The sequence below is a fragment of the Chiloscyllium plagiosum genome, chromosome 11, assembly GCF_004010195.1.
Source record: "Chiloscyllium plagiosum isolate BGI_BamShark_2017 chromosome 11, ASM401019v2, whole genome shotgun sequence".
Classification (NCBI taxonomy): Eukaryota; Metazoa; Chordata; class Chondrichthyes; order Orectolobiformes; family Hemiscylliidae; genus Chiloscyllium; species Chiloscyllium plagiosum.
Window position 1 is genome coordinate 55,925,773 of NC_057720.1, and position 27,430 is coordinate 55,953,202.

Sequence of the window (27,430 nt, forward strand, 5' to 3'; positions counted from 1 at the left end):
GTGCGCGCCTATGCACACAGTCAAGGAACTCCCCACCTACGTTCGGTGCACCACCCAAGCCCTCTACCTCCTCCATGACTTTCGTTTCCCTGGCCGCCAATGCCTCATCTTCACCACAGGCATCCAGTCTCTTTTCACATCTGTCTGCCATGACGAAGGCCTTGAAGCCCTCCATTTCTTCCACTCCCAGTGTCCCCATCAGTATCCTTCCACTCTTATTTGACTGGCTGAACTGGTCCTCACCCTCAGTTTCTCCTTTGAATCCTCCCACTTCCACCAGACTAAAGGGCTAGCCATGGGCACCTGCATAGGCCCCAGCTATCCCTGTTTCTTCGTCAGGTACATGGAGCAATCCACCTTCTGCAGCTACACTGGCACCATTTCCTCCATTACATTGATGGCTATCAGCGCCACCTCGTGCTCCCACGAGGAGGTTGAACGGTTCATCAACTTCACTAACATTTTCTATCCAGATTTGAGTTCACCTGGACTATCTTGGACACCTCCCTCCCCTTCCTGGACTCCTCCATTTCCATCAACAGTGACCAACTCAACACTGGCATCTTCTCCAAACCCACCGGCTCCCACAGCTACCAGGGCTACACCACCTCCCACCTTTCCTACTGTAAAAAAGCGCTATCCCTTATTCCCAATTCCTCTGTCTCTGCCGCATCTGCTCCCAGGAGGACCAGTTTCAACAAGGAACACCCCAGATGGCCACCACCCTCAGACCACAATTTCCCCTCCCATGTAATCGATGATGCCCTCCAGCACATCACCTCCATTTCCCGCACCTCTGTCCTTGAACCCCACCCCTCTCAACGCAACAAGGACAGTACCTCCCTGGCCCTCACCTTCCACCCCACTAACCTCCGGATACATCACATCATCCTCCGCCATTTCTGCCACCTACAAACAGCTCCCACCATCAGTCATGTTATATTTCCCTCCTCACCCCTATCTGCATTCCGTAAAGACTATTCCCACCACAATTCTCTTGTCATGGCCATGTCCCCACCTAGCCACCTTTCCCTCGTCACTGTGGGAATAGCAAAACCTGTGCCCACATCTACCCCCCCCACCCCCCCTCACTTCCATCCAAGGCCCCAAAGGATCCTTCCACATCCATCAGAGATTTACCTGCACTTCCACACAAGTCATTTACAGTATTCATTGCTCCCAATGCAGTCTTCCTGTACACTGAGGAGACAGGATGTCTACATGCGGAATGCTTCAGAGAACATTTCTGGGACACGGACGAAACAACCGCATTGCCCCATGGCCGAACACTTTAACTCTCCCTCCCACTCCCCCAAGGGCATGCAGGTCCTGGGGCACCTCCATTGCCAAACCCTTACCACCCACTTCCTGGAGAAAGAATGCCTCATCTTCCGCCTTGGGACCCTCCAACCACATGGGATCAATGTGGATTTCACCATTTTCCTCCCCCATCTTATCCCAGATCCAACCTTCTAACTCTGCATCGTCCCCTTGACCTGTCCTACCTATCCATTTTCCTTCCCACGTATCTGCTCCGGCCTCCTTTCTGACCTATCATCATCACCTCCACCTTCATCTACCTATCGCACTCTCACTACCCCCCCTCCACCCCCATGCACAAATCACCCTCTGTGTGGAAAAGGTTGGTCCTTATTGCCTTTTAAATCTTCCTCTCTTACCTTAAACTGTGCCCTCTAATTTTAGACTTGCCAGTGCTGGGGGAAAAGACATTGACTATTCACCTTATCTATGTCTAGTGATTTTATAAACTTGTATAAGATCCCTCCTCACCCACCGATGCTCCAGTGAAAAGAGCCTGACTATTCAGCTCTCCCAGCTTATACCCTCCAACCTGGCAACATCCTTGTAAATCATTTCTGAACTCTTTCAAGTTTCACAACATCCTTCCTGTATTAGGGATACCAAAATTGAATGCAGAATTCCAAAGGTGACCTAACCAATATCCTGTATCAGCATGACCTCTCAACTCCTATATTCAGTGCACTGACCAATAAAGGCAAGTGTACCAAATGCCACCTTCATTACCCTGTCTCCACTTTCAAGGAACTGTGAACATGCACTCCAAGGTCTCTTTGTTTGGCAACACTCCCCAGGACCATGCCATTAAGTGTATAAGTCCAGCTCTGATTAGTCTTTCCAAAATGCAACATCTTGCATTTATCTAAATTTAAACTCCCATCTGTCACCCATTGGCCCATCTGCTCAAGGTGCCATTGTACTCTGCGATAACCTTCACTGTCTACTACACCACCAATTTTGGTGTTATCTGCCAACTTAATAAACATATTCACATCCAAATCATTCACACACAAGTCAAAAAGGAATGGACCCAGCAGCAATCCTTGCAGCACACTGCTGGTCACAGGCCTCCAGTCCAAAAAGCAGCTATCCACCACCGCCCTCTGTCTTCTATCTTTGAGCCAGTTTTGTATTCAAATGGTTAGTTTTTCCTGTATCCCATGTGATCTAACCTTGTTAACCAGTCTCCCATGCAAAACCTTGTTGAACACCTTACTGAAGTCCGTATAGACAATCTCTACCCTCTGCCTTCAATTCACTTTGTCACTTAGAGTCATAGAGATGTACAGCATGGAAATAGATTTGTTTGGTCCAACTCGTCCACACCAGCCAGGTATCCCAACCCAATCTAGTCTCACCAGCCAGCACCCAGCCTATATCCCTCCAAACCGTTCCTATTCATATACCCATCCAGATGCCTTTTAAATGTTGCAATTGTACTAGCCTCCACCGCTTCCTCTGGCAGCTCACTCTATATGCGTGACACCCTCTGAGTGAAAAGTTGCCCGTTAGGGCTCTTTTATATCTTTCTCCCCTCACCCTAAACCTATGCCCTCGAGTTCTGGACTCCTTCCCCCCCCCCCCCCCACCAAATAAATAATCAAGTTGATGAGATGTGATTTCCCATGCACAGAGCCATGCTGACTATCCTTAATCAGTCCTTGCCTTTCAATACGTTAATCCTGTCCCTCCGGATCCCCTCCAACAACTTGCCCACTAATAATGTCACATTCAGTGTTCTGTAGTTCCTTGGCTTTTCCTTACCACCTATCTTAATGGCGCCACACTAGCTAACCTTCAGTCTTTTGCTGCCTCCCCTATCATCTGCTTAATTTCTGAAATCAAATGAAGTCTGGCATTTTCAGACCTGTGTGTGTACTGAGAATAATGACCTCAGGCCCAGTCGTCAGCTGCTTATCAATGATCTTCCTTTTATCATAGGTTCAGAAGTGGGAATGTCCATTGGTTATATAATGCCGAGCATCATTTGCGAAATAGTCCTTGCTGTGTATGCAGCAAAACCTGGACAACATTCAAGGTTGCACTGATAAGTGGCAAATAATATTTGTGCTACATTAAGTACCAGGCATTGACCATTTTCTAATGAGAGTCTGATTATCACCCCATGACATTTGATGGCATTACTATCATTGAATCTCCCATTGTCAACATCTTGGGAGGTTGCCATTCATCAGTAACTGAGCCAACTGCATCAATGCTGGTTACCAGAGCAAACCAGAGGCTAAGAATTTTGCAGTCAGTAACTCACTTCTTGACTGCTTGAAACCTATATACCATCTATGAGGCATTGGTGAAGTACAATGGGATATTCTTCACTTCGTTGTTTGGTGCAGTTCCAACGTGACTTGAAGCTCACTGCCTATCAGGACCAATCAGCTTGTTTGATTGGCACCCAATACACCACCTTAAAAATGCATTGAGTCTACTCATGATACAATGTGTGTCTCCCACCTATAAATGCAGTGCACTACCTCAAGGCAGCTCAATGGTCCTCCAAATCAGTGATCTCTACCGCACAGAAAGCTGAGGACCGAAGATGTATGGGAACACCAAGTTCCCTTCCAAGCCCTACACTATTCTAACTTGAAAATGTATCACTGTTCCTTCATTGTTGCTTAGTCAAATTTTTTCAGCAACTTGTTTTTGTTTCCGATTTCCAGCATCCATAGTTCTGTTTTTTGTTTGCTCAGTAAAAGTCACTCCTCATTGCCAAAATAATGTGCCGCCTTCGGCACAACTGTCATTATTTTTTCCCATCTTTCACGCTGACCATGCAATTAGTTGGTAAATACAATACCATTCATTTTTATGCTGAGGGTATAAAATTTAGTAGATTGATATTGACAGTTTGAATTCCATTCCTAAGTGATTGATAAGGCATCCTCCTCCTGTACAATTAAAGTTTGGACCTCCAAAAGTGAAAGGCTGCTGTTACTGTATTGTCCAGATCCTCAATATTTGGATTGTGATTATACTGATTACTGTGGTTTCTTTGTAGGAACTGGGTAAATATGGGCTACTTTATTACAACGCCCTCTTTATGATTCTGCCTTCTTTGGTCATTGCATACTTCACAGGTGACCTTCAAAAGGTAAGCATTTTTCAAGCCAAACATTTGATTCGAATTTTGATTTTTTTTTTTAAGAAATTAGTTCTTAAAATAGGAGTTCCACCCTTCAGCATGTGCTACCACAAGCTACGAAGACACTCAGTGGGTCGAAGGGCTTCTTTTGAACTGTATGATTATGTGCATTAGATTGCTCTAATAGATTTTATTTCCGACTGTTGTCCCTCCTTCACTTCCTTTATTTTACTTTCTTTGTGTCCATTGACAACATTTTTGCCATTGCACCTGCCTTAACGGTCCAGACACTCAAATCTGTGTTGCCCTGCAGAAAAGTCCTAATCCTGAAACATATCAAGAATACCAACTGTAGTATTGCATTGAGTCTGCTCACAACAAAATTATGGCTTTGTTTAGTAGATAGTCTCTCTAGACCTTGGACTCCACCCTATGGAACCATCATCTTCATCTCTAAGCGTCTGATAATTGTAGAAGAGGGAACAATTGTTTCATGCAGCCAAGAGCTGCTAAAAATATCTCGAGACATGAAGCTGTCAGTCATTGGCACCATAGGATCTCAAATTCGCACTACTAGCCACAAACAAGCTTTCTAAATGGATGACTGGCATCTGATATTAGTGTGTGGTCTCTTTGCTAGTACAGGGAAACTAAATCAGCAATAATCAGTTTAATGTTCTGCTGAACTATAACAAACTTAAGTCAGAATTCTGACTGCTGGAAACAGATTGCGTCCTTCTACAGAGTAGAAAAGGAGGCTTCAAGTAGAAACTAAACGTCAGTTATGAGAATGTAACAAATAGCAGAGGGGGAGGGTAGACCATTGGACCCCTGCAACTTGAACCACCTTTCAGTAAGGTCTTGGTTAAGCTATTGCAGAAATTCTTTAATGATACGAGAACACGAGCTACATGAGAGTTGGCATCAGCATCTTTGAACTCTAAAGTACAGTTTGGCTTTGGATACTGAATAATGTGTTGCTGATCTACTGTTTGTAGTGTAGCTATTGGCAGAATTTCTGTACAGGGATGCCTTTTTATCAAAAGAAAACCTTTGCAACTGCTGTTTGTAGTAATTATTTCATGATAAGTTTGTAGCAGTTAATTACATTTTTATATAAAGGATTCCTGGAAAATGTTAATAATACCAGAGACTCCAGTTTGAATTTCAAAAAGACAGCTCAAAAAGTTTAGTTTTGAGAAATATAATTTATGATGAAAATAATGGACGAATTACCAGTTTTAAAAAATGATCGGAGGTTCTTTCAGTTTACAAAGATATTTCAATCTCTGTTCTCTACCCATTTCCCACCCTTAGTTTTTAGTGCCTTTTTTCTCTTCCAAATAATTAACTTCCTTCCTCATTTCAACCCCCTTTAAATTCACAAAGTTCTCCACCATCCATGAAGTCCTGTTCATTAAGACATTCTTTTCTTCATTCTATAGATCAGAAGGACTTTCTCTTTACACCCTATCCCACATTGACATAGCCTTCAAAGATCTATTAATCCCAATTTCATTGCTTAAACAATACAGCAACAAAATTATATAGATTTTTAAAAAAAATCTAGAACTAACCATCTCCTAGATCTGGATATAATAAAATTTGGCAGTTGTGTATGAGTGGAAGTCCAAGATTCATTGCATCTTAAAGACTTTGATTTTAACAGCCTTTCAATTCACTTTGTTTTAATGACAGCACTTTGTTTTTGAAAAAAGGTATGATTTGAAGTGTTTTCTAGTTCTTGAGGTGACTAACTAATAGTCAAATCCATTTCATTACACCCATCAACACTGACTAAAACTAATGTTTGAGAGGAATAATGCATGTTCAAACTAAAAAGCCAGCCAAACACTAACAATTGGTAACTTCCTTCATGATTTGATGAGTGAAGAGCAACAAAACAATGACCCATCAATATATACACGTCATTAAAACTAAAGGTACTGGAGAAACCGATACAATGAAAGATATTGAAACAGTGTCTTTGCTAAACAATATTAATCTTCCTTGAGTATCAATGTGTCATGCAGCAAAATTAGGATCATGGTGGATGTTGTGTTGATGGATTTTTGTTCAGTTTGCAATATGAACTGAAAGGAAAATTGGAAGAAGGAAGCCAGAAAATTATAGAGGATTTTCCACTCAATATTACCCCTCTTTTCTCTCCAGTTGTCAGTGAACTAAAGGAGCGAACCTAAAATCGGCTCTGTTTGTTTAATTTTAGTTTAGTGAAATACAGTTGCAGCATTATTAAAAAGTGACCATTTAAGTTGAATAGTACTTTAATCGTACTCCTACTATCTTGAAGCAGTTTGTTGGAATATGAATGGAAAGCACATGAACACTGGTTCATTTGTGAAAGGCCTTCTGCTTGCAGCTGTTCTGACAGTAGAGTTGTTGAAGTAATTACTTAGACTTTGATATCTGACCGGTTGGAATTTCTTCAAAAACAGTGTGCCTTATGGAAAAAGGGAGCCCTGGGAGCTCTGAGTAGAATAGATCTTCTCTTTTAGTACCATACAGTGGCTTAATTGAGCCTGTTCTTGGCAGGTTATGTGGGAAGTGCTATGGAGATTGAAAACGCAAACATTTTCAAGAGTTACGATTTTAGAAACCTCTCGTTCTGCATGGTATTGCTAACTAAAGTTCCTTTTACCTTTTTGAAACAGTTGCAGACTGATTGCTAGATTCTTTCTCTGAAATATTCAAAACCCTTAACTTACCAGTAGAATGTTTAGTTGCATGTCGGCCTGATGTATTTTTGTAGAATAGGGTAGAAGGGCAACTTAGACAGTTTTATTTTTGGTCACTACTTTGTGTGTTTCAGAAAATGTCCTTAAATATTAGATACCATGGAAATTATTATAATTTTTTATAATATTCTTGATCAAGCATATGTCTAATATATTTTTATAATGTGAAGCATTCAACACCCAATGGGCATCTGCTGGATTTGATCATTTTCTACAGCTCTTAATGACCTCCTACAGCTATGCATTTTGTGTTTGAGGAATAAAGTAAAGAGATGAGCTGCTTTGGACCCATCTAAATTTGATTTGATTTGCATTTGGGTTTGATTGGTACTTGGAAATTCAATGTTCCTGTATATTGGGGAGTGTAACCTAGGGAAAGAACAATAAAATAAATGCTGCTGCATGAGAAGAACGGAATCATGCTCTTTGGCTTTTAGGGATTTTCAAATTATCTTTCATTTTTGTTGACTCCGACCTTTTGGCTTTTACAAGATGTAATACACTTTTATTTCATACCATGCAGGGATTCAAACTCATTTCAAGCCAGTTAACTTAGAGTCATAGTGACGTACATCATGGAAACAGACCCTTTGGTCCAACTCATCCATGCTGACCAGATATCCTAAATTAATCTAGTCCCATTTGCCAGCATTTGACCTATATCCCTTAAAACTCTTCCTATTCATAAATTCATTCAGATGCCTTTTAAAATATTTGTAATTGTACCAGCCTTCTCCACTTCCAGCAACTCATTCTGTACCCCACTACTCTCTGCATAGAAAAAAGCCGCTTAAGTCCCTTTTAAATCTTTCCATTCTCACCGTTAAACCTATGCCCTCTAGTTTTGGAATCCCCCACCTTGGGGAAAAGACAGTGGCTATTCACCCTATCTATACCCCTCAGATTTTATCAACCTCCACAAGGTCACCCCCACAGTCTCCACTTCAGGGAAAATAGACCCAGCCTCTCCCAAAAGCTCAAACCCTGCAACCCATGCGACATCAATATAAATCTTTTCTGATACCTCTCGAGTTTCACAGCATTCTCCGTTTTGGTGGGAGACCAGAATTGAATACAGTATTCCAAAAGTGGCCCAGCCAATATCCTGTTTAGTTGCAACATGACCTCCCAACTCCTGTACTCGATGCACTGACCAATAAAGGCAAGCATACCAATGCAGCCCTCACTATCCTGTCTACCTGCGACTCTACTTTCAAGGAACTGTGAACCTGCATTCCCTAGGTTTTTGTTCAGTATTACTCCCTAGAGCCTTACCATTAAGTGTATAAGTTCTTTCTTGATTTGCCTTTTCAAAATGCAGCACCTTCCATTTATCTAAATTAAACTCCCATCTGCCACTCTTCAGCCTGCAGGCCCATCTGATTAAGGCCCCATTGTACTCTGAGGCACCCTCTTGGCTGTCCACTATACCACCAATTTAGGTGTCATCTGCAAACATATTAACCATGTTGCCTCTGTTGACATGAAAATTATTTACATAAATGACCAAAAGCAGTGGGACCAGCACCAATTCCTGTGACAGTGTTGGTCATAGGCCTCCAATCTGAAAAGCCATCACCCTCTGTCTCCTAACTTCAAGCCAGTTCTGTATCAAGAATACAGTTCTGCCTGTAATCCATGTGATTTAATCTTGCTGACCAGTCTATCATGTGGAACTCCATTGAACACCTTACTGAAGTCAATATAGATTGCATCAACCTGCCTTCATCTATCCTCTTTGTTACTTTTTCAAAATTAAGTATTTTTAAAAATCTGAGTATCACTAAAAGTAACCATTTTATACATCTGGCCTGAGTGTGTATTAATATTTATTTACACAAACACCAATACTACAATTATTATGGTGCCGAAAGAAACCTTTCAGCCCTTCATCCATGTACTAACTCTTATCTAGTGATAGTCGCCTGTCTTTTCTTCATATCTCTACACCCCATTGCTATCCGTTTTAAAAATAACTAGAGCCCTCTTGAATGTCTCCATTAAACCTGCCTCCTCCACATCTAGTCCAATGTAGTCCATTGCCTAACAACTCGCTACGTGAAATTTTCTTTGCTGATCACCCTTGCTTCGTTTGGACATGATTTTTAAATCTATGCCCCCTCATTCTTCCTTTTATAAATAGATCTACTCTGTTCCACCTGCTCATGATTTTGAAAACTCCAAGCATATCTCTTGGCCTCCCCTCTCTCAAGGTTGAGTGGTCCCAACTTCAAAAACAAATTGCTGGAAAAACGTGGCAGGGGTCTGCCGATAAAGGGGGAGGGAGGGGCAGGATGGTGAAGTGGGGATAGGTGAAGACAGGTAGAGGGTACGACCTGATTGGTCAATGGGAGGAATGAATCCGGTTGGTGGCAGGGAGCAGTGGAAGCATTTCTTCTTATATTGAGATTTTGAGCTATTTCATGATGGGTCATAGTTCCAAAGTTACTAATATTTTGCTCCCTCATTCTTCCATTTGCTGGATAAGTAATTTTAACAGGAACACTAGCCCATATCCAAATCTCACTCTGGGTGAGATCATTTACTTCAAGGGCTGGGAATCAAATCTGGGCTGTATGAGATTGTGATTTGCATCTCAGTGGATAAAGTTGTTGAGCCATCAAGTAAGTGGATGAGAAACACTTTAGTTTGAATAAAGGATAATTGGAGCAGTTCAGTAAAAAACAGACGTTTAATATAATATTGCACCTTCCACATTTTTAGAAGAGATTATAGGTAGGATGGTTAAGGCGTTTAACATGCTTGCTTTCATTGTTCAGACCTTTGAGTAAAAGAATTGGGAAGTCAAGTTGAGGACATTGGTAAGGCCTCTTGTGGAGTACTGTGTACTGTTCTGATCACCCTGTTATCGGAAGGAAATTTTCAAGGTGGAGACGGTTCAGAAAAGATTTCAGGATATTGCTGGAATGGAAAGTTTGAGTTAAATGACGAGACTGGACAGGCTGGGACTACTTTCCACAGGATAGGAGGTTGAGAATTGTCCTTAGAGGTTTTTAAAATCATGATAAGGTGAATGACATGTTATTTTCCTAGGGTGTGGGATGTCAAGATGGGGGGCATGTTTTTAAGGTGAGAAGAGATTTTAAAAAGGGCATGAAGGGCAACTTTTTTTTCCAAGATGTTTCATGTGTGGAATGAACTTCCAGAGGAAGTGGAGGATGAGGGTACAATTATAATGTTTAAAAGGCATTTGGATAAATGCATGAATAAGAAATGTTTGGAGGGGTAAGTAAACGCAGGCAGGTGGGACTAGTTTAGGTTGGGCTTACAGCTGGCATAGACTGGTTGGATCGAAGGGTCTGTTTCCATACAGTATGACTGACTGACTCGCTGACTCCATTAAAGAAATTATTGCTTTCCTTTTCAGGCAGTTAATTTTGAAGGTTGGTCAAATACCATATTTGTGATGCAGTTCTTGCTGTCCTGTATAATGGGGTAAGTTTACTTTTTAAACTCCTGAAAGTAATTGATGTTTCATGTGTTTTACAGAGAGAAAAAAAAACACTTTTTTGCAAATGACTAGTTCTCAGTTAAGCTCATGCAGGAATACACAGTAATAAATCCATTCACATCTCGTATAGTAGCACTGAACTGTACAGAGCAAGAAGATTCAAGATTCAAATCTCTATTGTGATAATCGTTCATTCATCAAAATCTACTTTAATCCTGAGGTTCATTCTAAACTTTGATTTGTAGCACCAAATGTCTGAGTACTAACTAGTATTAGCGAGTTTTGAAAAGATTTGTAGCTTGGGTTGAGGTTCTGGATGTAAATTTGCTTGCTGAGCTGGAAGGTGCGTTTTCAGACGTTTCATCACCATACTAAGTAACATCAGTGAGGCTCTGGATGAATCACTGGTAGTATGGCCCCCTTTTCTATTTGTGTTTGGGTTTCCTTGAGGTGGCGGTATCATTTCCTGTGGTGGTGGCGTCATTTCCTGTACTTTTTCTCAAGTATTGATAAATGAGATCCAAGTCAATGTGTTTGTTGATAGAGTTCCGGTTGAAATGCCATGTTTCTAGAAATTCTTGCGTGCATATTCACAGGAAATGACATCACCAATCCAAGGGAACCTAAACACACACAAAAAATGTGCCATACCACCAGTGCGGAGGCTCACTGATGTTAAGTGGTGAAACATCTGGAAACGAACCTTCCAGCTCAGCGAGCAAACCTACATTCAGAACTAGCAATGTATTTAATCTGGAAAACATATTTTCTGTTTCTTTGTTCTGCAGTACTAATTGTGCTCCTAGAACAGGAGTCCAGTTGTCCTACCTTTACAGTCAGTCTGTCCTCCTCATTTGACCTCTAAGTACAGGTATCTTTTAAGGTAAATCTGCGTGACCCTCTTTCCTGAGGCCAGTTTATCCTTCTAGTCACTTGCCAGAAGTAATCCAGATGTGATCTGATTCTGATCAAGTTTAAATATAACTGGTATAATCTCCACTGACTTCCATTCCAATATGTTCAAGGTAAAGACCAACATTTCATTACATTTTTTGATTAGTGTTTTGCAACTATATGAGCTTTATGTTATTGCCATGCTGAATTCCACTTGCCCCATTAGTATTCAGATTTTTATTGGCATATAAAATATATACAAAACAATCTAAGCAAGTTGTGAATAGTATCATGAGGCTTTTTACATAATTGTGCACAGTAATAAATGATATAGTAGCAGAGATAGAAGGTTGACTGAGAAATAGAAAGCTGTCGAAGCAAATAAAACTTTGTCACACTTTGTGACCTTATTCTGTACACAAGTGAATAGAATACTGAAAGTAATATCAGACTTTTTAGAAAGAAGTTGGTACATTATGGGGTGAGGGCATCACTGGCTAGGCCAACATTTATTGCCATCTTGCCTAGTTAGTAAGTACATGAATAAGAAATGTTTGGACGGATATAGGCCAAGCACAGGCAGGTGGGACTAGTTTACTTTGGGATTATGGTCAACGTAGACTGGCTGGACCTATGGATCTGTATAACTCTGACTCACTTTTGAAATTCAGTCACAGGTGTAATGTAGAGGCAGTTAGCAGTCAATTTACAAAGAGCTACTATAAAATAAAGATAATCTCTTCCATTGGTGTTGACTGAAGAATTAATATCATCCAGAAAATTGGAGTGATCAGCAAAACTGTAGACACTCAGCAACTCTGACAGAGCAGCAATTCCTTTAATGTATGAACCCAGATTATCTGCTTAAATCCATGAGGTGGAATTTACATCCCCAGCCTCTGAGGAGAGAGTGCCGCTAGTGATTTAAAATTGTCGCCTTAAATTAGTTTGCGGCAAGCTACAAGACTGATATCCTAGCTGGTGACCTCATCAGAGTAGCTATGAAAGATATTATTGTGAACATAATCCTTTTTTTAAACTTTTAAATACAGAATGCAGCACTGAATTATAAAACAAAAAGTTGAACCAAAAAGCAAAACCAGATTAATGTTTTATTTCAATAGTTTTGTACCAAGCAGTATAATCTACAGACGTTAAAATGCTGAAAGTGCTCAATAGGTCAGGCATGACCTGTGAAGAGAGAAGCAGTTGGTTTTCAGATCTGTAGCGACTCATCAGAATTGAAAAATTTCATGTAAGCAGAGAGGCAGGAAAAGGGACAGAAGGGAAGGAAGAATGATATGGAGGAATGAGCGCAAGGCAAAATGGAGTGTTAAGGGCACGAGCTCATGATCAAGAGGAGCTATAAATGGCAACAGCAGTCATTCCCATTAAATGAATAAAAATAGGAGCATGTGGTTATGATCTGAAATGATTGAACCAGGTGTTCAATCTGCAAGAAATAACTGAATGTAAAATATTTGATGGAATCTCATATTTCATTGAGGTTTCCATTAAGATTCAGTAAAATACTGAGTAAGGTTGCAGATATTGAGGTCATGGTTAGGAGTACAGCAGAGAATTAAATAGGTAAAAGGGCTCATCAGACTAGCTGTGTGCTGTGAATTGATTCCCAAAAATTAAAGTTAAGACTGAGAAAAATCTCATAGATTATTGTTAACAGATATGGAGACTCGTTTATTCTGAAGTGATTACATATGGGATCTAAATAATGCAACATCAGCATCGAAACATTTGAATAAAATCTTGATTCGGAGATTATTTAACCATTTGGCCTACTTTTGACTTGCAATGGGACAAGATCCTGAAGGCAGAAACTGGCAAGTTCATGTCTAGACAATCCATTTGTGTCAAGGAACTGAATATAGACGTTGACTGAGTAGAGTTATTACTTTCTGTATTCATTATGTTGATAGCAATCACTCATTTACAAATCAGGAATTCTATACTTTTGTCTTGCCATATTTTGGTGACATCAAACCAAAACAGTATCCATCCATTCACCCCTCCCCACCATGTAAAAGATGCCACAGAGTCGTTCAAAGGATTCTTTCTTGCTGCAGTCATCACATTATTTATGTGATTATACCAAATAAGTATCAGTGATATGCAAAGCACAGATTTTACTTTCCTCTTATCATCCCAAATCTGAATGATCAACTATTGCATGAGGAATGGAACTCAGTATTGTGCAATCTTCAGCGAACATTATCATCTTGCACCTATATTATGTGGCTCACATACTCCTAATGTAATTTAAATCTATAGTCAAACTATTAGGTGAATTCCCCATTGCCCAAAATATTTCTTATATCCATAATTTTGCACTTTACTGAAATTCAAGTGGTAGTGGTAGCCTTGATTTTTGGCTATAAATTGTGGCAATGTTTTATGTATCAATATTTGCATTTCTAGATTTTCAGTTATATAATACGTTCACCAAATCGAGGAAAGTATCTGTTTTTTGTTCTTGATTCCTTCACTTGTAAAGTTCCATGTATAACTGAAGTCATCTTTCACTTTGCCTAAGTGGTCATTCTTCATACATGAGTTGAGAACATTTTCATCAGCAAATATTCATAGCCAAGTTTGCTTTCCTTTGTTTTAGACATGCCATCGAAGTTTTCAATCTGCATTCACCAATGAGATGCTTACCTTCCAGGGTGACTGAGGGTACTAATGATTGGCCAATTGAGTGTGTGTCAATGGAAGGGTATTGGTTGGGTCAGTGGGGGAGGAAGAAATGGTGGGCTTGGAAGCCTTGGTCGTGGCATGTGGTTGTGTATAGGGACTGGATGTCCTTGATGAATATGTGTTTGGGGGCCAGGGAAACGAAAGTCACTGAGGAGGTGGAGGGTGTGGGTAGTGTCCTGAATGTATGTGAGGAAATCCTGGACCAAGGGGGACAGGACGCTGTCAAGGTACGGTGGGGCAGAAGCAAGCTGAGACGATGGGTTGACCAGGGCAGTGAGGTTTGTGAATTTTGGGTAACAGATAGATAGAACCAGGCAGTGTGGGGATTCCGGGCTGAGGTTGGAGGCAGTTGGTGGGAGATCGCCTGAGGTGACGAGGTTGTGTATGGTTTGGTGATGGGAGGTGATGTCGTGTTCGAGGGAGCAGTAGAAGGAAGTGTATGAGAGTTGGTGCCTGGCTTCAGTGGTGTAGAGGTGTGTGTGCCGAACCCCCCCCCCTGCCCCCCCCACACACACACATGTTTGATGGTGAGGTTGGGATTGGAGCGGAGAGGTGGAGCGTTGCAAGGGTGAGAGATCTGAGCAGCAGTTGGGGATGGAGATTGAAGACAGGTAACAGACCAGCCCGGGGAGTCCAGGTTGATGGAGGCAGGAGAAGGCGTCCTCGGAGGGTGGGTGGGAGTTCTGATGGAAAATGTTAAGCACGGACGTGGCGGTGGAAGAAAAGCTCGATGTCGCAATGCATGTTGAACTCAGTGATCCGGGATTGTAGGGACTTCAATGAGGACTGATTGTTCATCCTCTGAGTGGGAGGTCTGGGGGGATTGGTAAAAGCGTGGCAGGGCTGGGAGCTAGGACCTGGTGTGGAACTGGAGTTGCGAATGGAGTTGGAGTGGGTGTGGTTATGCTGCCTTTACCGACTGTGCTTTTCCAGCACCACACTTTTTGTCTCTGATCTCCAGCATCTGCAGTCCTCGCTTTCTCCTACTAATGATGTTTGCAGAGCTTTTTACTGATGTTCTGCCTGATAAATGGATCCTGAAACTTATTAAGTTTGCTTTGATCTGCTGCTGTCAAGAGTTTGAGAAGTATTATTTTGACTGTGTATTGGTTACCTATCACTTACAATGGTTCATTTGGCAAGGTTAAAGAAAATGTAATGATGGCAAGTATTAAGTGCTACTGTCACCTATAATGGGTGTGCAAGGAGACTGATATTTGGAGTTGGGGTAGGGTTGGTTCCTGGTTGTGAATATGAACAGTTCAACTACCAACCCTTTCATTTCAATGCTGGATATACCACATCTGAAATAAATTTAATTAAATGGATAACCTATCAATGTCTGATAAGGATTGTTCTGTTTCTGAATTTGTAAAAATTGCATTTCTGTATGGAACAAGTTTTTGTATGTTTGTAAAACCATCAGAATACTTAACTTTCATTTCACTCTCTTGTTTTCTTTCAATAGGTTTATTCTCATGTTTTCTACAGTTCTGTGCACTCAGTATAATTCTGCTCTTACTACCACAATTGTTGGCTGTGTTAAGGTAAAATGAAACATTTTTTAAAAGAATCAGTGATACGTTTTCATTCTTAGTGATATTTTGAGCTAGTTATGCTGTAGCTGTTGGTGTTCCAATATCAAGTGCTAATCATGTGGAAAGTAGAAGCAAATGGTCTAAGTACCTCACCATAGAGATGGTAAAGTATGGATACTAAGTCTAAAAGCAGCTCCGTGCTTATTTAGCAATTGTCACTGAAAAGATGTGTTTATTATCTCTTTCCTCCCTGTTACAAGGCAGTCCAAGTCTATAAGCACAGGTGTTAATTTTGTGGCAAATCTTTATGGTATACATTTTAATGTACTAACTGTGCTTCATAATGGGCTTTGAAAGTGGGAGATATGTTTTTATATGGTTCCACCGTAGAAGCACATTTCATCAGCATATACAAGACCAAAGTACAGTATTTGGGGTGAGAGGATAAGCATATTGGATTCAGATTTTCCAAATGAAAGGAAACTGGAAATCCTTTCGTGCAGGGTCTGAAAGACTTCTCATTGTTTCTTAACTGCATAGGAAAATGGAAGCATTAACTTTAACATTACAATGATGTTATGTAATGTCTTTACAAATGTAGAAAGAGAAGAAATTGTTTTGAATTGTAAATGCCAAGTTAATTCCATTTTCATTTCAATACCACCATTTTAATTCTGAATTTATCTCTCAAACAGTTTGTGACTCTTTAAATTATTTTTAAAAATGTAATTGGTAATCTGACTTGTCAGAGTGATATATCATGTGGAGCAGACAATCTTTTTGGAAACCAGATTAAAACATTACAAATATGCTTGAGTCAGGTAAAATGTTTCATGTTCAAGCATGATCCATTCTGCTCCATTTCATATATGACTGAACCACCTATATTGCTCCATTTTCTCAAAAGCAGATGCAGCCATCTTACATTTCTTTAAAAGTTAGTACATCAAAATTTTGTTACCTCCTCAGAATATTTTGGTGACTTATATTGGAATGTTTCTCGGTGGAGATTATATATTCACGTGGACCAATTTCATCGGGTTAAATATTAGGTGAGTGACAAGCTTCCTGATTTGAACATGGAAAATAGAAATACATTTTGCATGATTTGATTTTGATTTATTATTGTCACGTACTGAGATAGTGAAAAGTATTATATTGCATGCTAACCAGACACATCAGAATTTGTATAAAAACGTCAGGGCCCATTGCTGTTTGTTCTCTCTATCAATGATTTGGATGAGAATGGCAAGTCATGATTAGTAAGTTTGCAGATGACACTAAAATAGGCAGTATTGTGGACAGTGAGGAAGGTTATTAGAAATTGCAGCAGAATCTTGATCAGTTGGGGCAATGAGCCGAGCAATGGCAAATGAACTGTAACATAGACAAAGTGTGAGGTCTTGTATTTTGGAAAATCAAATCAGGCTAGGAGTTTTGTGCTGAATGGTCGAGCCTTAAGGAGTGTAGTAAACAGAGGGACCTTGGAGTTCAGGTGCACGATTCTCCGAAAGTGGAGTCACAGATAGACAGGCCAGTGAATAAAGCTTTTGGTACACTGGCCTTCAGTCAGGGCATTGAATATAGAAGTTGGAAATTATGTTTAGTTGTACAGGATGTTGATGAGGTCGCACTTGGAGTATTGTGTTCAGTTTTGATCACCTTGCTATAGGAAGGATGTTATTAAACTGGAAAGAGTGCAGAATAAATTTATAAGGATGTTGCTCGGACTCAAGGGTCTGAATTATAGGGAGAAGTTGGACAAGCTTGGACTCTTCTTTAGACCGTAGGAGACTGAGGGCATGTGGATCTTGGTGAGAAGCATGGATAGAGTGAATGCACTCAGTCTGTCTTTTTCCTAGGGTTGGGGAATCAAGGGCAAGTGGGCATCAGTTTAAGATTAGAGGGGAAGGAGTAAAAGGGAACCTAAGGAGCAACTCGGGTAGTGCTCATGTGGAATGAGCTGCTAACAGAAGTGATTGTGGTGGGTACATTAACAACATTTAAAAGGCAAATAGATGGATAGGAAAGGTTTCGAAGGATATGAGCCAACTGCAGTGATATTTTGGTCGGCATGGACCAGTTTAGGCCAAAAGGCCTGTCTGTGTGCTGTAGGACTTTATGACTCTATCCCAGTCATAGAACAGAATGCAGAATGTACTGTTACAGCTGCAGAGGTGCAGAGAAAGATCAACTCTAATATGAGTGTCCATAAATCTCGTAACTGGGGGAAGAAGCTGTCTCTTATATCTTAACGGTGGAAGAGAGTATAACAGAGGTGGGAGGAGTCTTTGATTGCCTTGGCTGCTTTCTCGAGGCAGCAGGAAGTGTAGGAGGAGTCAATGGAAGGAAGGTTGGTTTTCGTGATGGACTGAGCTGTGTTCAAAACTCTAATTTCTAGTGGTCTTGGCAAAGCAGCTGCCATACCAAGCTGTGATGTATCAAGACAGGTAATCCTCAGGATTTTTCATAGGGATTTCTGGTAGTGTTCCAGTGCTTTAAGTTGCCTTTCACGTTTCAGATCCATATAGCAGTGTGGGAAAGACAATAGCTTTGTAGACCAGAAGTTTAGTCTGGATCTGTAGGTCATGTCTTCAAACACATTTCTTCTGAGTTGGGCAGAGACTCCATTGGCTCAACTCAGTGTTGTATTTCTGCATCGAAGTTGTCCTTGGAGGAGAGAAAATTGCTGAGGTATGAGAAGTGATTCCCATTTTCAAGGGGATGGTTGTTGACCACCATTATAGGAGGGATAGAGGAACTGTTGGGTGGTAGCTGATGGTATACTAGGATTTGTTTTGTATGTTAAGGGTAAGGCCTAACTTCTATGCCTTAGCACAGCCGTCCAAGATGCACTGCAGAGTGCGCTACGATGGCGTTCGTATCAGCATATTGAAGCTCCACGATGGAGATGGTGGAGACCTTGGCTTTGAACCTATTAAGGTTGAACAGGCTACCGTGCATACAGTAAAAATTTGAATTTCCTTGAGCAGGTTTTGGCCAGTGAGATGCAGGATGGCAACAATGAAGGTGATGAACAGGGTAGATGCGATGATGCAGCCCAGTTTGACCTTCCAGTCCACAATGGAAATGTCAGACTCCAGTCCACAGTGACTAAGCACTGTCACATGTCATCCTACAGCAGCTTGAGCGTCCTGATGAACTTATCAGAAAGTCTAGTGGTTAAATGTGTCAAAGGCCTTGGTCGATGAAGGCCATGTAAATCAGTTTCTGTTCCTGACATTTTTCATGTAATGGATATGTGAAGCTCATGTCTGTTCTTCTGGATAGGCAAAAGCCATACTGCAAATCAGGGAGTATTTTCTGAAATAATGGGTAAAGTCTGCTGGTAAGGACATGTGCAAGTACTTTTCCAGTGGTTTGACAGACGGGAGATGCCTCTAATTCTGTCACCCTTGTCACTCTTTTTGAATATGGTCGCAAACTGAGCGTCCCTAAGCTCTGGGGGAGGTTTTCTTTGAGCCAAGTCTTCAAGAGCAAAGCTGCGGGCCTCCCTCCTTTAGGATCTTTGCAGGAATCTCTTCAGGACCAGCAGCCTTGTTCATTCTTAGGCTGCTTATGGCATCTTGTACTCTTGGAAACATGGTTGGCTTGGACTAGTTGGACCAAAGGATCTGTTTCCATGCTGAATGACTATGACTCTAGGATGCTTTCTATGGTGCATTTGTAAAAATTAAGAATCATTGTGGACATGCTGAATTTCTTTAGTCTTCTGAAGTGGAGGCATTGGTATACTTTCTTGACTGTAGCCTCAAAGTGGATCAACCAGGAAAGATCGTTGGTGATGTTTACTCCTCAGAACTTGAAGCGCTCCACCACCTCCACCTTGTCACAATTGATACAGGACTGTATCCTCCACGTCACTTCCTGAAGTCAACCAGTTCCTTTGTTTTGCTGGCATTGAGGAAGAGATTGTTGTCTTCATACCATGTCACTAAGCTGTCTATCTCCTTCAGGTTCTGTCTCAGCGTTTGAGATGCAACCTACCACATTGGTGACATCAGCAAATCTCTAAATTGAGTTAGAGTTGAATTTGGCTACACATTCATGAGTTTGTAAGGAGTGTAGTGAGGGGATGAGTGCACTGCCTTACAGGGCAGCAGTTTTGCCAGGATTATTGTGGATATGGTGTTGTCGGCTATCCTTACTGATCGCAGTTGCGGGTCAGATTTTTTTGACATGTTTTACAGTTCTGAATATCTATACCCGTGACTGTGAATTGTAAGAAACAATTGGTATTGAAGATCTTTTCCCCCCTGTATCGGCACAATGCAAATACTACATAAGCTACACGTTCCACGTGTAAACACTTAATAGAAGGTTGAAGTTGATAATTCTTTCACAAGAGCAAGGTACCACAAGTAGCAATGGGATTATAGACTAACTGAAAACTAAAGTGACTGAAGAATTTCACGAGAACTCTTGGTTTAATATCTCATCACATGAGTACTGTTATGAAGCTTCAGACTAAATTATGCGGTCATGTTTTAGAGTGGGACCTGAATCCACAGCCATTCTAACACAAAGCTGTTGTGACTATTTGTGAAACTTGAGCACCAATACATTGTTCATCCTCGATTGACCGTCTGCATACTTTACTATTGCAGTATTCAGTTCTCAATGCAAAGGTCACAAGATGACTTAAAAGTATAAATCACTCAAACAGTTATGCATAGAAATTGGGGTAATCTGGAAAGAGCAAATCCAAATTCAGTCCTGTGCACACTAAAAATAGGTGTATCTTTTGGAATTTGGTAATCCTCACTTTCGTTGTTATCAATTCATCTTTCCAATGTTGACCTCAAACTATTGCAAGTATTCAAGAGCGTGTTTCACTTGTTTTCAGAGTCATAAAAGTGTAATTGAAAAGCAGACTACTGCAAATGCATAAAATAAAACCAGAAAATGTTCAAAGTACTCAGCAGAGCCAACAATATGTTTGGGAGAGAGACTAACATTTCAAATCTATTGTCTTTCATTAGAATGATACCATTGACTTAAAATTTTAACATTGTTTCTCTCTGTACAGATTCTACCTGACCTATTGAGTGTTTCCGGCATGTTGTGTTTTTATTTAAAGATTAGACTGGTTTTCATGATATTTTGTACATTGCTTTGACAGTATTGCCGGAAGTTTGGTGTATTCTTACATTACATTCACAGAGGAGCAGTCGGTCAAGACATCAGGAAACGGCAGCAGTGTGGACATCAAGGGAAAAGTAGCTGTATGAACAGGAAAGATTGTCGGAGATATCTAATTTTCATGCTCTACTGATTTTAGTTTTTTTAAAGAAAATGTAGAATTATAAATCTGTAATAATCTATTAAAGAAATTGTAGGTGATTTTGCAGTTTTGGTACATTGATATTTCCAGGACCAAAAACGTTATTATCAAAGGCCCCTCTTTTTACTAAAGCATCAGTAGTTGAGGCATTGCCACAAGTTGCTCTTCATCTCTATTCTCGAGCTTCAAAAAACAGTTCCAACTCAACTTTTTAATCTGTTTTAAATTGTATGTGGTGTGCCTCTAACAAGTATACCATGTGCAGATCTAAGAAGTGATTACTGTACTTTTTGGTAACTACCTTCATGAGTTTCTCTGCTCACCAATTCTCAACATCTTTTTGATTCTCCATCTGCAAACATGAATTTTAAACTAGGGATTTCATGTGGAACAGTGTGTGGCAGGTCAACTGTTGGTATTGCCGAATTTTAATCAGCTTTCGGTCCTCGTGTCAGGTAAATTGCATGTTGACTCTTTTACAGAAGACCACTGTAAGAAACCTGTGCAAAATGTGCTCTATTGAGTAGAAACACTTGTAATTATTCTATATTTTCCAATTTCTTATTGCAGAACTGAGCTTGGGAAATAAGAATATGGACACAAAGTTGCCATTTCAGTGTAGCATTTGCACACATTCAAAGGAAAACATCATATGATTTTTAGAGTTCTAGAAATGTACAGCATAGAAACAGATCCTTCGCTCCAAACCGTCCATGCTGACCAGATATCCCAACCCAATCTAGTCCCACCTGCCAGCACCCGGCCCATATCCCTCCAAACCCTTCCTATTCATATACTCGCCCAAATGCCTCTTAAATGTTGCAATTGTACTAGCCTCACCACTTCCTCTGCCAGCTCATTCCATACACGTACCACCCTCTGTGTGAAAAAGTTGCCCCACAGGTCTCTTTTATATCTTTCCCCTCCCACCCTAAACCCTCAAGTTCTGGACTCCACAACCCCATGGAAAAGATTTTGCCTATTTACCCTATCCATGCCCCTCAATTTTGTAAACCTCTATAAGGTCACACCTCAGCCTCTGACGCTCCAGAGAAACCTCCATCCTGTTCAGCCTCTCTCTATAGCTCAAATCCTCCAACCCTGGCAATATCCTTGTAAATCTTTTCTGAACTCTTTCAAGTTTCACAACATCTTTCCGATAGGAAGGAGACCAGAATTGCACGCAATATTCCAACAGTGGCCTAACCAATGTCCTATACAGCTGCAACATGACCTCCCAACTCCTGTACTCAGTGCTCTGACCAATAAAGGAAAGCATACCAAACGCCATCTTCACTATCCTATCTACTTGCGACTCCACTTTCAAGGAGCTGTGAACCTGCACTCCAGGGTCTCTGTTCACCAACACTCCCGAGGATCTTACCATTAAATCCTTCTAAGATTTGCTTTCCCAAAATGCAGCACCTCTCATTTATCTGAATTAAACTCCATTTGCAACTTCTTAGCCCATTGGCCCATCTGGTCAAGATCCTGTTGTAATCTGAGATAACCCTCTTCATTGTCCACTACACCTCCAATTTTGGTGTCATCTGCAAACTTACTAACTGTACCCCTTATGCTCACATCCAAATCATTTATATAAATGACAAAAAGTAGAGGACCCAACACCAATCCTTGTGGCCAATATTCCTTTAATCATGAAATTATAGATGTATTTTTGAGTTGTGAAATGGCAATTTATAATTGAAAATAATTTCTCAAAATACTGAACTGATGGAAGTAGATGCAAAACTTAAAGAAATTTTGTATTTGAGTAGATGTTAAAAGCTTGTCAGTGTATATGTTTGAATCATTTACACAGTTTTCCAACCGTAGGTGGTTCATATATTATTGGCTCTGTGGAGTCATTTAAAATGATTGTGTTAAATAGGTCTGAAGAATTTGGTAAATCTTTTCTAAAACTTGAAAATTACAATCTGGTTCAGATTAAGGGCGATAGAGCAGGTGAGAGTCATTCAATATCTATCTATCTTTCAGTTCTCTACTTTTGAAGATCTACTTAATATATTAACTTAAAAACTTTGGTCTAAATCCAGATGCACCAGAATGTATGGTAGTTGTTCTGCAGCCCAGCAACTTGCTCAGAGATCTGTATGTGTTGTGCTAATAATGGGCTAATTACTTTGTATACAGTGTGTGAGAAGTGTAAAATTGCAGGCTCCCATGGATCATAATATAGTCAAGTGCATGTGTGCAGTGTTTTAATGACTTTCCCAAAATTTCAGTTTTCTGAAATGTTTGAGCAAAATGGGTCACCCAGTGATATTTCCTAATTATGATTTTGTGAATGCAGTCGAGTGAATTAAATTGATCATGCATATTTACAGGTTAAGTAGGTCCTATGGACTTAAGAATCTGCACTGCCCAAACGTTGATGACTCCAGTTACAATGTGGCAACATTTGCTTTTGTTCAGCACTAAATGTGCTTATGAATTAGTACAAAAAAACTCCTTGTAGAGCTTTCTTGTAGTCTGCCAAGATATTACTTGTTTAGTAGTGGCTGGTTTCAGAAATGCTGCTTTTGGTACTTAAAAAATTCAGATGTTGGTCTTGGTGATGTGTAAAAAAAGTTGCATTGTTCAATGTTGTAAACACTGAAGTGCCTAGATATTGGTTAGAGCTGACTTACAAACACTTAATATATACATTTAACCTATCCAAATGTAGATGTAGTTTGGTTCAGATATGTATAGATATTTTATAATTTAGTAACAAAGTGGGTCATAAATTGTTTTTTTGCTATTGTGTTTTAATAATTTTACTTGTAATGTTTTACTATTTTTGTTATTTGAAATTTGCTTGATAGGTATACTTTGTAGTACTATTTTATGGCTTTGATTTGGGTAACTCTTCAGCCTTTTGAGAACTTCAGCTTTTTACATTCTGTAGCTATTATCATCTGAATACAGAGACAAAAAAAAATCCCCTTCCACAACTTAAACTTCATGTTTTGTGAATTTTAATGAAAAAATTCATAATTGTCAAAAGATTAACTTGAAAATGTGGCAATACTTTAAATCATGGGTTAAGAGTTAATTTTATGTTCTCAAATGTGAAGATTTGGGCAGAAAGGAATGTGTATCTTTAGGATGATGATGCATAATTATGTATTAGTTAATTTTAAATTCAGCTTCAGAAGTAGCTGACTACAATCACTTTGCTCTTTACAATACTTTTATCCAACCCAGTGGTGCTCATGAATTTCAATAAAATTGAACCTTTGATTTGTTCTAAGTTTCTGGTTCACCAGAATAAATAATTTTGTATTTGTCATTTATACTATTTTAGCTGTTGGGAGACATATGAATAAAGAACATTTTTAAACTAAATTCATTTTGCTATAAACCTAACTTATCTGTTGGAACATCTCATGTTGTAAACACAAGGCCACAAGTCAGTTTTAAAACTTAAAGATGGCAAAGTTCCTAACTTAGCATTTGTGGGAATGGACTAATCCAGGGCATGAAAGGTTTAGGATAAATCATAATTTTTTAAGTTTTATATGTTTGAAAGATTTAATTTTTGTTCTCAACTTAGGAAAGAGGGAATTTTTATTTTTCATGATGCAAACTTTTGACACATTTGCAACAAGTACTGCTGATTTAAGTGCTGCCGATAAATGCAAAGACAATGTTTGCAGTAAAGCTTTTTTGCGTTCAGACTGATGGGCTGAAACTCACGTGGGTCATATGGCATTTGTCCAAGGTATAATACTCTAACTTCTTAATATTGAGCTAACTATTTTTTGTTTTTTATAGCATACCATTATCAGAATCCATTCTTTAGAATCAAATATCCCATTACACTATACATTTTTTTAAAAAAGCACACCATATACTAACTTCCACATTCATTGAAAAGTGATCATTAATACACAGGAAATGTGCTAGTGTAAGGACATAGTGGAAATTATTGTAATAGACTATTTTGTAATGCAGCAAAACTGAAATGTTTCGGAATGATGTATTCAGCATGAGAATACATCTAAAAATATTAAAAACATGAAAGGGATGATATGTAAAAATGCAGAATTTCAAAACATTGTGCAGTCTTTTGAGTAATCACCAATTGATGGATTTTTTATATCAAATTTCATAAAACAAATCTGAATACCTTTGATAACTTTGAGTTGTGTTACTCCTTTGGTAATTATTCATAATCAGTGTAAAATTAGGCTGGAAACACAAATTGCATGTGCTGGCCATTATATACATAGAGTGGCCTTTATAATAGGATTTGTTTGCCTTTGACCTGTTGCACCTTTGTGCTTACTTTCAGCAATTGGTATACATCAGAAGTCTCATTACACCTCCCTCTTTTGTGATTTGTTACCAGTCAGATAATCAGCCTTCCTGATTTTGCTACTGGCATTGCTAACCTCCCATTCATCCAGATGTTTGTTTTCCCTAGGACAGCATTTCCGTTTAGGGCAAGCAGAGGAGTGTCTCTTGCTGAACAGTGGTAGTGTTCTGACCTGTGCTGCAGAAGTATGTAATTAGTATCTGAACATGTTGAGAAAACAGCAATGACTCTGGTTCTAATCTCACTGACTTCATGTCACTGAATTTTTAAAAAACGATTACAGCATTTTTAAACATTATCTGTAGAACATGTATATTTTATAAATTGGTTGCTGTCTCAACTGCTCCTTTTAACACTACTGGCTTAGAATATAAAATTCATAATAAGCATAGGTATCATATTACAGATTCAGCTGCATTTCCCTACAGTGGTGGAAAAATGGCTGTAAAGCACTATGGAACATGAACTTGTTAAAACAAGGCTTGTAATTTCCCAGTTGGTTATTCCTGGATTCAGATTTCATTTATTACATTGCTTAAATTAATGTTGAGTGTAAACTTAACAGGAATCCTGAGGGGGAAAAAAAACAATGAAAAGACATCTTTTTAATGAAAAATATCACAGCTTTTTTGCACAATTTCATTTTGGAACATGCATAATCAACATGTTGTAGATAACACTTATCAGCAATAAAGAAAATGCAGCATATAATCAGAACTGTGAGTCAGCAACATTGAGGGACAAAGTTTTATATTCAAGCTGAAATTTATGCTGCACTAATAGAATAGCATACAAAAAGCTTCAATCAATTACAGTCTTGTAAAAACTGTGACCCTGAAACTTCTTCACAGCCCCAGACAGTGTAAAACCACTACCTCTTAAAATATTTTAAACATTCCATCATTAAATTATTTAAAATTTTACCAAAATGGAATGAGTCACACAATTAGATTCTTGGTATATTTATTATCTTTCCCTCCACAATAAAGCTTAGCAACTGTACAAAATTTACAGAAAGGACTGCAAGAAAACTTGAGTACTTATTCAAAAATCTCAATCTGTAAAAATCTGGCAAAAATATAGAATGTATTGAGTCCAGACAGAAGAATTTACATATAATATATTAATATATTGATATATAAAAAGACATCACTGATGTCAATGACCAAATTTATACAAACCAACCCAATTATAAATCAGGTTTTTTTTTAAAAAAAGTCAGACCAAGATTGGGTTATTACACACTTTAGATTTGTTGAGCTTCTAATTCAATAGATATTTGGTGCCTTGATGAGTCAGTCAGAACAGCCAAGTTCTCAGAGTCTTCAGGTTTGAGGTTTTCTTCTGAAATGTTTATACTGTTCATTTCACTTCCAGAGTCATTATCCATTTTTAGTCTCTTGGCTGGTCTTTCACAACTTGATTCAGACTCCTCATTTTCATTCAGTACATTTATTAGTTTGACATTACATGAATCATCTTTCTCACAGCCATTTGTGTTCAATTTGGCATAATCAGATGCTGCAGAATTGATAGGTCCATTACAATTCAATCCCTTGATTTCACCATAATCATGCCACTGATCTGACATTTCAACTGGACCATTGACATTTGTCCCTGCATCAAATACAACAAAAACATTTCAGTTAGCTCTTTACTCTTATATGCAAATATTTTTCAAAAGAAACATTTAATAATCACAAATTTTACTACCAAGTGCACAAAATGAAAAAATTAAAATCTATCCTGTACACTCAGCTGGTAACAAACTGTTTAGCACAAGAAAGATGTGAACAACAGGGGTTTAGTGAGACTGGATGTAACCTTGGCACTATGTGAATTTGATAGCTACCTACTACATATTATCTTCCTCAAGGCAATCTACTTCTAGCCTTGCCTCAGCTCATCTGCTGAAATCATTCTTCTAGATTTGCCTATTCCAATAGCCTCTGGCGTTTCTTTTATCGTGTCAGTGTGAACACATCCCAACTTCACCGGGTTAT

At 39.3% G+C, this 27,430-nt stretch overlaps 2 protein-coding genes across 10 annotated transcripts in view; one reads left to right on the plus strand and one right to left on the minus strand.

Annotated features, from left to right (window-relative positions):
• The window catches only part of slc35d1a (solute carrier family 35 member D1a), a 67,051-nt gene that overhangs the window by 29,158 nt on the left and 10,463 nt on the right, over positions 1-27,430 (plus strand). Inside the window, exons 8-12 of one of the 2 annotated variants that reach the window (XM_043699407.1) lie at positions 4,340-4,432; positions 10,568-10,635; positions 15,729-15,807; positions 16,768-16,850; positions 20,942-21,848. In XM_043699407.1, the coding sequence (XP_043555342.1) occupies positions 4,340-4,432; positions 10,568-10,635; positions 15,729-15,807; positions 16,768-16,850; positions 20,942-21,050 (432 nt within the window). In that variant the 3' untranslated portion in view covers positions 21,051-21,848. Of the gene's footprint in view, positions 1-4,339; positions 4,433-10,567; positions 10,636-15,728; positions 15,808-16,767; positions 16,851-20,941; positions 21,849-27,430 lie in introns of those variants that run through there. The other variant, XR_006312988.1, reaches the window with a different exon arrangement.
• The window catches only part of LOC122554413 (mesoderm induction early response protein 1-like), a 62,999-nt gene continuing 61,942 nt past the window's right edge, over positions 26,374-27,430 (minus strand). For all 8 annotated transcript variants that reach the window (XM_043699400.1, XM_043699399.1, XM_043699402.1 and 5 more), the window contains one exon: positions 26,374-27,044. In XM_043699400.1, the coding sequence (XP_043555335.1) occupies positions 26,674-27,044 (371 nt within the window). In that variant the 3' untranslated portion in view covers positions 26,374-26,673. The remainder of the gene's footprint in view (positions 27,045-27,430) is intronic.